General features: G+C 40.0%; 1 protein-coding gene across 2 annotated transcripts in view; it reads left to right on the top strand.

Moving 5' to 3' along the window:
• Positions 1–10,663, top strand: part of psd2 (pleckstrin and Sec7 domain containing 2) — a 46,884-nt gene extending 36,221 nt beyond the window's left edge. For both annotated transcript variants that reach the window (XM_050041744.1, XM_050041743.1), the window contains exons 11-15: positions 60–130; positions 677–834; positions 3,365–3,509; positions 3,816–3,959; positions 5,875–10,663. In XM_050041744.1, coding sequence (XP_049897701.1) covers positions 60–130; positions 677–834; positions 3,365–3,509; positions 3,816–3,959; positions 5,875–6,105 — 749 coding nt within the window. In that variant the 3' untranslated portion in view covers positions 6,106–10,663. The remainder of the gene's footprint in view (positions 1–59; positions 131–676; positions 835–3,364; positions 3,510–3,815; positions 3,960–5,874) is intronic.
• Positions 10,664–13,463: the final 2,800 nt, after the last annotated feature.

Below are 13,463 nucleotides of genomic sequence, written 5' to 3'. Positions count from 1 at the left end.
CTTATAAGTAACTGTAAAAAAAATATGTCAGAAAAGTTTATTCATTTCTTCTCTTCTAGCCCCGAGGGGTCGTCGTGGTTGGAAGAAGTTCTATGCGGTCCTGAAGGGGATGATCTTATATCTCCAGAAGGTACCGCATCTCGTCCTCTGCTCTGTTACCATAGAAACACACATCCACCACCACCGCCGTCATTGCGGTGGTGGATGCTGCTAGCTGCTCTCCTGTGTGTGTGTGTGTGTGTGTGTGTGTGTGTGTGTTGGAGAGGGATTGAGATAGAGAGAGCATTAAGGGAGGAAATGAGGCATAGCCGCTCTGCTGTGTGTTTGTCTCCCCCTGCTGGTAGGAGGGCTGTACTAACCACATATACCATTGTGAAATGTTCAACCTCAATGAATTGAATTAGCTTCCACTCTGTCACTAGCAGTGTGATATTTTCACCATGGTTTAACTTAATTATGTCATAGATGTATATATAGAAATAGTTGCTAATTTTTAGGTCCATTGTTTCTTTAATAAGAACTGTTCCTCAGAATGAAGTTGAGTGACGTCAGTTTAGACATTTGTTTCCTACAGATACCAACTAAATGTAAGCTACTCTTCTAATGCAAGCTATAAGAGACAAAATGACTGAATCATAACAACATTAACGAATAGTTTTTTCCTTTACTTTCCCAGGATGAGTACAAGCCTGACGCTGACATTTCAGAGGTGGACCTGAAGAACGCAGTGCGGATCCACCATGCTTTAGCCACTCGTGCCACTGACTACAGCAAGAGAGCCAATGTACTGAAGCTCAAAACCTCAGACTGGAGAGTCTTTCTGCTGCACGCGCCGTAAGTCATCCAGGCTGAATTTAAGATGTTTTCATTCAGCCTCAAAAGTACAGGAAATAAGACAGATATAATGGATCTTTCCATTTTATACACATTCTTTTAAGTTTTAAAATGTATGCGAAAGTTTTCAGTGAATGGCATTGCCCAAATTCATTAAGTACACTATCACTGGACCATCTTGTAACTTTGGTGATGATGATGAACTGATTGTGCTGCCTCTTCCATAACAGAATTTATAAAGTACTTAATAATGCAAAATGTAGAAACAAAAAGCAAGCAGGCAGACTGAAGTGATGTGTTATGTCTTTCTGCCTGTCCATCTCCTCTGCTCTGTTATAGCACTAAGAACAGTGCAGTACCTACACACACAGGCCCGTCCACTGCTCACAACACACAGCTGTCTGTGGGTTCTGATACAACAGCCAAGTGATAGTCACATGTATTTTGGCCAGTGATGTTGTTGCTATTTTATACCACCAACATTTTATCCAACATGATGCCATAATAAACAGTAATGTCTTCCCGACCATTATAAGACTTGGGTTCAGGGATTCTCCCTTATTTCCCTCTCTACCTTCACCTACTTGCACAAGTCCAAAGAAAGATAAACAACAAAACAAAACCTCAAAGTCGACACAGTGTAGTTTACCAGTAGTTTGCAACTGCATTTTTTGAGTGGTAGAGGCACAGTCCTGATAGTCATTAGCTTGTCAATTGCTGTTAACTAGCCAAAAAGTCAGTTGTTTGTACTTTTACTGTCCAACACCTTCATCCTCCACTCCATAAATCCACCAGCAAAGTGCCCGGCTCTCAGGCCATCTATACACGGGAGCCGACTGCAGGACGTGGTTCTGTTTTTGTCCCAATTAAACGCCCAGTCCCTTTTTGACAAATAAACGCCTGTGTCAGTTTGACGCCCCGTCTTGTTGCCAAGCAGTTCTTTTTTATAGACGTTCTTCGGATGAATCAAACCAGATTGTTGGCTACCTCAAATTATGTGTCCATTCCTTGATTTCTCTGTAAGTTATTCATATTCCTTTAGTCCGTCAGGGTCCTCAGATCGAAAGAATCTGAGGATAAAAATTAATCCAAGTTGTGAGTATTGTTTTTTCATCATAAAGAGGTGTTGTATCAGTATGCTGGGTGCAGTAATCCTCAATTGCTGTAACTCACTGTCTCTCTCTCTAATACTCTGCCTGTCGGAGCTAGATCAAACGAATGATTCATAATTAATATGTTATCTGAAGCCTGATTTTTAAACAATTAATATTCATACTGGTTTAAATAAACAATTTGATTGTGGTCCCTTTCTGTTTTGAGCAACAGTTTTGTTTGAGAGGAATTAAAGACCTGTCCCATAAAGATGCCTGTCCCAAATGTAGGCCTTTTAATTTAAATGATAAGCAAATAATAGTCTTGGTTATTGATTGAAGTTTTTTCGGTACCTTTTTTGTATGTATTAATTGGTGTTAGTTACTTTTTTAAAATATGATTTCTTTATATTCCAAATACACAGTCTGAATAGTCCTAAGAATTAAAAATGAATTGCTCTTTTTAAGGGTGTACTTGCATTATAATACATGCAATATATTATCATTATATCATTGGCATAAAATGATAATAATAATAATAATAATAATAATATTGTTTATCACAGTTGTTCTTGGGACAAGGCAAAGACAAGTTATTGTGACAGACCAACAAACCAAACTAAGTGATAGGCTCTGTCTATCTGTCCATCTCTTCGCTGTGTTTCATAGCTACGGACAGCGCCACACCGACACATGAAAAACAGTGCTGTCTGTGGGTTATGAAACAACAGCGAAGCGATAAGTCACATGTTTCTCTGCCAATAATTTGGCTGTTTTTTGCTATTTTATATATAATATAGATACATTGGCCTAAAGCTTAAACAGACTAGTGTTGTCACGATACTGGAATTTATAACTTCGATACAACACCTTGAAAAATAGCAAAATTTCATGCCATTTTCAAAAATACAAATTTACATTGAGGGCATAAGATTTAAACAGTTTCAAATAATCAGAATTAATGTACATTGATAAATCGATATTTTTTACAACACTAAAACAGAGGGGGCAAAAAATACAACTAAAATAAGACTCCTCCTGGTGCCAGGTGTCAAAAAGAAAGATATGGATTCATTATTTAAAAAAACAAAACAAAACAAAAACATGATTTGACCATCACTTGAAAATAGGCAAGACTTGACTCACTATATACTCACTTCTACTACTACTACTTAGTTCTTAGTCAGGGACACCCCGAGTCAAAATAATAGTTGATAGTAAGTAGAGATGAAGAATCAGTCAATGAACTGGAACAGTTGTATATTTAATGTAATTCCCTCAGCCAGTTGAATGTACCAGGTTTTTGTCTTGTGAAAGAACGTGTGAATGTGGCAAACAAAATATACATCAGTCAAACAATTTTCCCTGTACTCACCTGCTCTCTCGCCCCTCAGCGACATCTCACTTTACTCTCTCTGTCTCTCTCTCTCTCTCTTCAGTAGCGAGGAGGAAATGATGTCTTGGATCTTTCGGATAAACCTGGTGGCAGCGCTGTTCTCCGCTCCGGCCTTCCCTGCTGCCATCGGCTCCATGAAGAAATTCTGTCGGCCCATCCTGCCGTCTTCATCCACCAGGCTCAAACAGGTACACACACACACACACACACACACACAGATGATGACATAGAGTACAGCAGCTGACACACTCTGCAGGCTCATATTTTCCCCCTAGAAACATAATATATTAGTGTAAATACAATCAATATCTAGTTATGACTGATATTTTGCATGTACATAATATACAGTTCATCACAGCAGCATGCAGAATCCTTATGCATTAAAAGTCTCTACACAGGGTTGGGCATTTTTGCATATTCTATTTGTGTCCCCTTGCATCTGATTGGCTGTTTTGGGGGTCTTCTGGTTTTTGTCTGGGTTGTGATTGGCTCAGGAGGAGCAGCTGCTGAGTCACGAGAGCAAGCTGAAGCAGATGAGCCTGGAGCTGGAGGAGCACCGGAAAAACTCGCCCTCAGCCGACCCTAAAAGCCGCGAGTGGGAGGAGTACCGGCTCAAAGAGCACTACCTCACGTACGAGGTACAGCTCCAGTTAATTTGTCTGCTTTTTTATGTTTCATTTTTATAGGGTTTTATGGTTTTGTTGGGTTTTCTTTTTTTTTTCAAGTTAAAGGGCAGCCAAGAGACCAAAAGGCATGACAGATGGCCAGTGTCACTTGTTTGCTGTTCTCTTTTCATACCCATACTCCTATTTTTTCCAAAGTATATCATTTAAAATGTTTCAGTTTTCATCAGATCAGCAGAAAGGACGACTTTCAGAGGCGCACATAAAATCTCATGATAACTGAAACTATCAGTTTCTTCTATGAAAATCTCATTATTGGAAAAATAGATGTAGCTTTTGTGTTTTAACTGCATTTAACCATCAGTCCTCACATTAAAGGTCCAGTGTGCAGGGTTAAAGATCTATTGCCAAATGCTTTCATTAGTTTCTTATCACCTGGAAATAAGAATCATTGTGTTTTCATTACCTTTGAATGGGACGTTTATATCAACATAAGGAGTAGAACCTCTTTAACAAGGCCATGTTGTTTCTACAGTAGCCTAGAACGGACAAATCAAACACTGGCTCTAGATAGGGTCATTTGCGTTTTTGTGTCGCCCACCACAGTTCTCCTACATGCTTGGCACACGGGAGAAGTTTCAGTTCTGCAACCTCACTGCTGGATGCCACCAAATCCTACACACCGGACTTTAATGCCTCAATTAAGCTAAATATTAAACAGAAGCTCTGTCCAAATGTAGAATACGTTTTCAAGATAGCATAAATTAAAGCCAGTTATGAAATTAATTTGAGATTGGGCTGTGTTTAGACTGCAGGCTAATGTGGCCCACATTAGATTTTTATGTGAACAACAGGAATCACATTGGAATCTGATCTTTTCAATTTCGATTTTGGCCACTTACAAATGTGGTCCTACATCAGATAAATGTCTAACTTTTTGCAATGCAACCTTAAATTAAACGGCCATATCAGAACTCGTGACTTTTACATCACTCTAGTTTCTTGCTGCAGATGTCTTGTGTGGAGAGGCGCTGACACATGTATCTGAAAGCAGCCCTTGACTTTCTGAAATCTTGGATGAAATGTGTTTCATTGAAGCTATTCATGTCATGATCCCACCGTTGCTGGTTATTTCGCATCCACGCCATGGATGTATAAAAAGAGCTGGATAAAGGGGCCCCGTTCATTCTCATTGGCGCATAAAGCCAAAAAAAGTTCAACTTCCAGTTATGAAATTTCTCTGATCTTCTGCATCTTTCATGGGCCCATAGAGCAGACACACTAGCATTTCCTTCAACCTTGACTCCCACCCACTCGGCCTCGGGCTCACTCACATGAATGACATAAAATAACTCTGAATTAGGCTGTTAGTAAATTTTGCAACTTTTATGTCATAACCATTTAAATAAGGGATATTTAGTGTTTACACTTGGAATTAGTTTTGCCTCGAAAAAAAAAATCCCCACTGATTTATAGATGTCTCTTTCCCAGTGAAAGTCTATGGGAAAAGTCTTTTTGGCCCCCATGGCATCTTGTGACAGAGCTGGAAGTCGAAATTTCACGGTTTGGCCACTATGTCAAATTGGCTTTACAGCCCAGCTCTGTTCCTGGGGGCTTGTCTTTGTTATCATCTACTCACAAATTCACTGGCTCCTCCTGCACCTATAAACGAGACTGTTAATGCTGACTTCAATAGCCTCCACGTTTACTTCCGTTCAACCGTGTTCTGCATGTGATGTCTTTGTTGTTGTTCCTTTGCACACATTGGTCAGTTCAGGAATGGAATTTGATACTGGCCTCATTTAAACATCCAAAAAAAAACAAAACAGATATGAGCAATAAATCACAATTTAACAGGAAGGTGTGCTTTAGCCTCTTGTTTCATCTTCTTTTGGTCTCACTTTCCCTCTTCTCCCCTCTCTCTGAGCAGAAGACTCGGTATGAGACGTACATCAACCTCCTGCAGGCCAAAATCCGTGCAGAGACGGACGACCTTGAGAAGATCGAGGCCAGCGTGATGGGTGGCCTGATCATGGAGGGCGGCCTGGTTGGCCGGGAGTGCTACCTCCGCAAGACGCAGTCCTCTCCATCCATCAGTCAGGCTCAAGGCGGGCTGAACGGGAGGGCCACTGGATGCACTGCTCCAGGACAGAGGAGCTGAGGGGAGGCAGGAGGACCGGTGACCACAGCCCACAAAACAACATCCCTCCAAGCCAAACCAGCTGAATCCTCCAACCTCTGACTGGGTTTTTCTGTTAGAATTTTGTGTTTTGGGCTCCTCCGTTCCTCCTGTTGTACTTACAATATGAAGGTCGGTAGCAACAGGAGAAATGACACATGTCACTATCCTTCCCAGACTTTATCGACCCTGATGATAAGTTTCTTTCCTTGAGCAATAGATGAAGAAGATGAAGACCCAACAAGTGACCCTGCCAAACCTCAGTCCTTTGAACTTTTATTATTGCACATTAAAATGATCACAACTGTGATCACTATTTATAACAACATCATCAGTATTATTTTGAAATTACACTCAGAGCAATGCAGTTGTCTGTAGTGGACATGTGTTTTTAGTTACGAGCAGAGCTTTGAGTAATTTATAAAGTATCAGTTTAAGGCCAGAAAGAGGACAAAGAGTGAGAGACAGACTGGTTTGCCTTTGTCCTCTCTGTCCTGTCTTCGTCCTGCAGTCCAGGAGTCAGGCAGTGATTCAGATGGAGATGGTACTACTGTAGCATTTTGGCCTTTTATTTCGTGTTTACACACCCAGCCGCTCACAGGCGTGTGTATGGACCTACAGTGATGGTGGACAGTGGTGTGTGAAGATACAACATATCTGTCCCAGAGTTACAAAAAACTCTCAGAGGAACTTCTCAGAAGGATCAAGTCCCTGCCATGTATAGCATATTTATTTATTTATTTAATTCTCCAAACCTTTATTCACCCCAGGAAGGGTTTACACTGAGCATGCTCGCTCTTTTTCCGTCTCGACATTCATACAGTTAACATTTGTAAGTGTAAAGGAGCTGCCAAAAGGAACAACTGTGGATTTAACTGTTCACTAAGCTGCTCCACCAGAGGAACTGGAGGTTGAGTGCCTTACCCAAGGGCACCTTGACATTAGATGTTGAGGGATTTAGAGAGTGTTAGTCAGTCACTTGTCAGAGAGATCACAAGTCTGTGTCTGTGATTTTTAAGCTGCCGCTACCCCAAATACTGACGCGTATTCAATTATTCTGTTTGCTTTTCTAACAAATCAAATCTGAACTGAAGAGGAGAGCGGTATGTGACTGAATGAAAGCACTGTGCCATGTTCTGTTTTATCCCACAAACTACTCTTCTTATATCACAACAGTGTGCACTGAGCTGATATAAGTAACAATATATGGTTGAGTGTGAGGTTTCTTAAGTTAGATGTGAAGGGCAGAACAGGAAGTAGTGGGTGAGAGGCATACCGTATGAGTGGGTCAGCTGGTGTATGTGTGTGTGTGTGCACATGCATGTGTCTGTGTGTGTGTGCATCAGCATGCTCTTTTTAAGCAGTTCCAGTTGAGATGTTGAAGCAGTAGGCAACAGGAAGAAGTAAATATAGCAGGGTCAAGTTTTTCTATGAAGAATTTATAAAGCATGTTTGGTGAGAATCAATCCGACGGCCTTCTGCTGAATAAGACCGCCATCACAATGAGGCCTGGATCTCTCAAAAGCATCTTCAGCACGGAGGCAGACATCATCTTTGTGACAAAATATGTACCTCATCTCTTAAAGGGGACCTATGATGCTTTTCTTTATTTTCTGGCATATATGAAATGTTATGATTAAGCATGTTCATATCAAACATGGCCAAGGTTTCAAATAATGAGGTAACCACATGTAAAAGTAACCCCTGTGAGCAAAGACGTCAGGCCATGCACCATTCTTAATACTCTCTGAATACTCTGAATAGTGTTTATATTACAGAGCCATTACTGTTACATGTAGCTACATGCTAACGTAAATTTAATGTTAATTTCTCTCCAATTTCGGATCATATTCTTGGTGGAACATGTCTGACTGTGAACATTTTGTTTTAGAAGCTTTTGGTAGTGATAAAACTGTGGCTTTACTAGAGATGCACCGATCCAGCTTTTTCAGTTTCGATACCTATCCCGATGCTGTGGCTTTGAGTGTCAGCTGATACCCGATACCGATCCGATACCATGGTTGACCTAAAAAGCTATATACCTTTACATGTAGAACAGAAAAGACTAGAGACATCAGGCATTGATGACTACACAATTCTTTCCTAAGATAAAATGAAACAAGATGAAACAGATTAATGCAATGATGAACTATTTATTTTTAACAAAATAAACAATTGTGCAACAGCAGTTGAAATAGTGTGAAATACCTTCACACATCAGATTCTCTCCTGTGCTCCATGACGTATGACGTAGCTTGCATCGCAATAGATTTAAAGGGAAAGGATTGCCTCAGGTATAGGTTTCATTTTCCGAGACCCGATCCATCTATTTTAATGATATCAGGGCCGATATTTGATCCAGATATCGGATCGGTGAATCCCTAGGCTTTACTGTGTTACAGTCGCTCCCTGGCTGCAAGTACACTGCTACCAAAAGGCAACCTGCCAAAAAGTTCCTCAAATGGCCACTTGAGGCTGGCTCCAGAAGCGAGTGAATCCCCATAGACCTCGTGTTAAAATGCCCAACTTTACAGCAGAAATAAACATGTTCACAGCCTGGTTCAAAAACAGATTTGGTCTCGATAGCTAATTCCAACATTCAAGACACTGAATTTTTTTTAAAATTAAGGCTCAAAGTTAAACATTCAAGGGTGGGGCCATTTGAGTGACAGGCTGCCTGTGAGGCGTTGCTGCTGTCCAGGAGTCAGATCCACCCCTTGCTCCTCCACATCTCCACCTTCTCGTACAAACATGGTCACTTCTGGGTCCAAAAAAAACCAGATAGGGACGGCCAAAATGCCAAACTCGAGGCTTCAAAACGGGAGTCTAAAAAATCCTGGAGGTGACGTCATGGTAGCTATGGCTATTTTTTTGTACGGTCTTTGACTGTCGTATGTGGCTATATGCTATTGTCAGGGAAACATGCAGTCCTGGTTGTGAGTTTGCCGTTTTCTCCCAAATTTTGAATCATGTTCCCGCTGGAATATGTCCAGTTGTAAAGACTTTGGTTATTAGGTGATTTCTCACAGTAGAAAGTGCAGCTATACTTCGTAACAGTCATTCTCAGATTGCATTGACAGTGCAGAGATGCCAAGATGGAGAAGACCCGGACACACTGACGAATCAGAGCAGACTGGGCTTTTTGGGAGGGGGCTTAAAGAGACGGGGTGAATACATCTATATTCAATCAGACAGTATTTTGGAACATTAAAGCATGTAAACATGTTCCAATACAAACCCACAAAACATCATTGAAACAGAAAATAAGCATCACAGGTCCCCTTTAAAACAGAAAGTCTAACCAATCTTATGTTCTGATTGCTAACATTGACCTTTCACAGCTTGCTTGGCCTCGTAATGGACATTTACTCATACTGATGTATTCTTTCCACTGCCATTCTTCTTAACAGTTGAACATGTTTTTGGGAAAACAGGCCTTGGCCTATCTTTGACAGAGACTGGCTGATTGGAGAGTGTAGCAGCAGGACTGCTCCAGCTTAACGTGTTAAGTCAAGAAACCTGTCAGCGTACTGGAATGAGCAGCAAAACAACTCCACCAGCAGAGTAGCCATCAAAACATCCTCCACGTGGAGGATGACGAGGAGAAAAGACTTGTTTTCTAAGAAGACTGGTTTGGTTTTCTGAGTATGACTGACTCTGCCAGCTAAGAACAGCCAGAACAGACATCCAGCACATGTTTTTCCAAACAGAGGAACACAACATATTACGCCTGTTTCTTATGGAAGGAGGACTTGTGTAATCTGAGGAAGTGTGGATGTGGTGGTAGGTGTGGCAGTACTGCTGTTTGTGAGCACCTTAATAGATCCCAGCCTGCCCAAACACACACATACACACACACACACACCCCTTTTCTCTTTCTCCGTAATTTGCTTATGACACAACTGTAGATCAGTGAGCTTAGTGCGCCCTCACTCAGCCTCAGTGTGGCACAGAAGCATGTTGACATAACCAGAGCTGTGGATATCGACAGTATGATCAGTCTTTGGCTCTGGACACAGCGCTTCTGTTGCTTCGTATATCATATTAATAGTGACTGATAGGATCTGAGATCCTTTTGGGACTTGGCTGGAAACCTGGAATCACAGCTGGAATCCTGGAGCCGGATCCTTGTACAGACCAAAACGCTGAAGTGGAGCTGAGTTTTCAGAGAGGAAGTACCATTTTATAAAGCTGTATTGTTAGGATAAATAACTGCTTTCTTACAGGGAGACTTCCCCTTATAGTCACTTTGGCTGTTGTGCTAACCATTGTTTCCCGATGTTCTAGGGTAGGCCTGTGCTGTAATATAGGATTGTGACAAAAAAAATATTTGTTGATTGTTATGTTTTATTTAAAAAAAAAAAAAAAAAAAAGAAAAACAAAAAGACAACTTGGGCACTTTGATGTCGGCATTGGATCTGTCTTTTTGTTTGTTTTGTTTGTATATCTGAACTGTTCTTTGACAGGATGCTTATACTATGTAAAGGACATATTTACTGAATATTTAGTCTGTGCTTCATAAAGTAAGCTTTTATACAGATGATTGTGGTCATGATTTATTCACATTGTCAACTTCGATTTAAAGAAAACCGTTAGTGTCTCACTGGTTCCCTCGTCAAAACGGCAATGGGATTTTTCCATTATATTTTGGATTATTGACGAAAATAAGCTCTGTGGCACATTTATAATACTTACACGTTTTGTTCAGCAAGATAATCTTCACAAGTGAACACTACTTTAATGTTTTTTTAAGTGTCAATGCAATTGTCAGAAGTAAATAGCTATTGTTAGGCTATAAACTAATCAAACTGTGGTCACATGACTTACCACCCCCACCACAACGGGGCTGTAAACCCATATTTGGAATGACGTTCTGTCGTCTTGTTTCACCACTTGTCACCAACCGCCTTTAAAGCGTATTTATTGATGTCTTTTATGTTGTAGGACAAAACTTGAAAGTCTCTTAAGCTTGCATTAACCACAGAGCTTATTTTAGGCATCTAACTATAAACCTGTTGACTTTGAGAGGAGGGAACTAGGAGTGCAAAAATGCTAACTCATTTCTGGATTTCAGAACTCATTCTTACACCGCTCTATTGACATCTATGATGTTATGTAGGTATTTCTTCGTGTAATAATACAAATATATTTTGTTCTGAACTTTAGTGCTATGTATTATTTCCATCATAGGTAAAAGCACATTTAAAGGATGCTCATTAATGTCAAACTTCCATTCCAAAGTTTTTAAAAATGCTAAAACAAAGTGGGCAAAAGGTTAAACTTAAGTATTTTCAACCTGGACTCTGTTTTCCCATGATTTTGTGTCTAAGTGACTAATAGAGAAAACCATTTTCAAAATTGATCCAGTATCAAAAAGAGAGCCCTGCTGCAAACAGGCTGCCATGTAACCACTCTGGGCAATCGTGCACCATCAGTTTACATCCACTGAAAGTGCTTAATTTGCCACTGACAGGCTCAGATTGTGTTGCACAACATTATGGGAAAGACCCTACAGAGAATTGAAATATCTTCCCTTAACTTTTGCTGATGTGGTCTGTTTCTTACAGAGTGTAATCACATCTCAATTAGGGAGAAGCCTTGACTTTTCAGCATTGTCAAAATCATCGAAATATTCAGCCATGACATTGAAAATCTTTTAGATAATATTCACTGTGTACACTTTCTGTACTCCAACACAACAAACTCTTCTTGGTACTCCTCTCTCCAACCCTCAGTAAGGTTCCCACTGTTTTCTTTTTTCCTGCGACATGTCACCTCTTGCAAGATTTCAGAACGAGACTTCTCCTTGAGCAAGACTTGATCACAATACCAAACAGACCAGTGAACGGCAAAGAAAAATGTTTAATTTCTCTGTAGGGTGCTTTCTGTACTGTTCTCCAACACTTAGGATAATAATCTGAGCCTGTCAGTGGCAAAAATAAGCATTAATGGACGGTGCTGTGACCACTTTCAAAAATGGTTGCCTCCATTTGGTCACTTGGACACAAAAACACAGGAGAAAAGGGTCCAGGTTTAAACAACACCGTAGTTTATCTGATTTAAAACAGTAGATGGCGTGTTAAGCCATTTTCAACCCATGAAATGTCAATATTAACATCAGCAATGATGTGTTTAATCAAAGTACAGTAATATAGTTTACAGCTAAATTAATGCAGTAACTATTTTATAGGTTTAGTCTGCAGTTAAGAGCTACATTTGAAAGTTAGCATGAGTCAAATCCAGTATAAAACAGCTTTGTAGCCAGAGACAATAAAGTGTCAGTGGTTACGAGCACACAGTATCCTTCATCCTTAAACAAGTAATTATTGTAGAGTTCACCTTTAAGTAAGGACTTCAGCCCAAGTCAGAAAACTGTGTTACATGTATCATGCCATAACACAGACTACATTTCACCAAATAAAAATGTGAGAGTCCATACCCACACACCTTTTTAAAACTGTATAGTGTAGCATAACAACAGACACACTGGTTGAAGTATGAACTAATGTGTATGAGTGAAGCATTCATATGCATGGAGTAGCTTCAGGTAAATTGCAGTGTAACACATTGCTGTATCTCCCCCTGTTTTCTTTTAATGCATCACATCTAAACTTTAAAGGCACCGCCCTCTCGACCACTTAAATTTCCCCCGCAGGTGTCTTGCAGTATTTCTCCTGCATCAGCAGTGTTGGAGAGGCTCAGCTACAGCAGCTCAGAGATGCTGATTACATACTTAAACTTGTGTCATGATACTGACTGCTGATACTTCCCACCAGTGTCAAATATACGTGGTTATTTGTGAGCTGTTGTGACCTTGAAATGACTCATCTATAATTACATGTTGGATACAAAACCAAAATACTGTAACCTTTTTATAGTTATAGCTCATAGACTGTTTTCATCTCATTATTTGGACTGATGGAACAAGATAAACATTTCAGTTCATTTTTAGCTTTATATCATTATGGTAACTTCAAAATGTACATAGTTTAACATTTTATCAAATGGATGTTGTGTTCAATTGTCATCAGGCCATATAAGCACTGTGCTTTAGAAAAAAGAAATCAATATATTTTGTCCACATTTAAAAGAAATATTTTTTAACCTAATACCTACATGGTGATATCAATGATTTGTTAAGAGCTTTTTGAGTGTACTGTTCACCCTGATAGTATTCATCCTGGACTACCTTTTATTGTGATTTATGGTGAAGGAGATTCAATAATGACCATTTTTTGCAATTAGCATTGGTCCACATTTTACACAAAATATAGTCATTTGACTTGAGGACATGAAAAATGCCTTAGAAGAGGGACAGGGAAGCTGTAACATGACTTCAT

The sequence above is a fragment of the Epinephelus moara genome, chromosome 4 (assembly GCF_006386435.1).
Source record: "Epinephelus moara isolate mb chromosome 4, YSFRI_EMoa_1.0, whole genome shotgun sequence".
In the NCBI taxonomy this organism is placed as follows: domain Eukaryota; kingdom Metazoa; phylum Chordata; class Actinopteri; order Perciformes; family Serranidae; genus Epinephelus; species Epinephelus moara.
The sequence above is the reverse complement of the archived record's forward strand: the minus strand, read 5'-3'. Positions and strand labels throughout refer to the sequence as shown.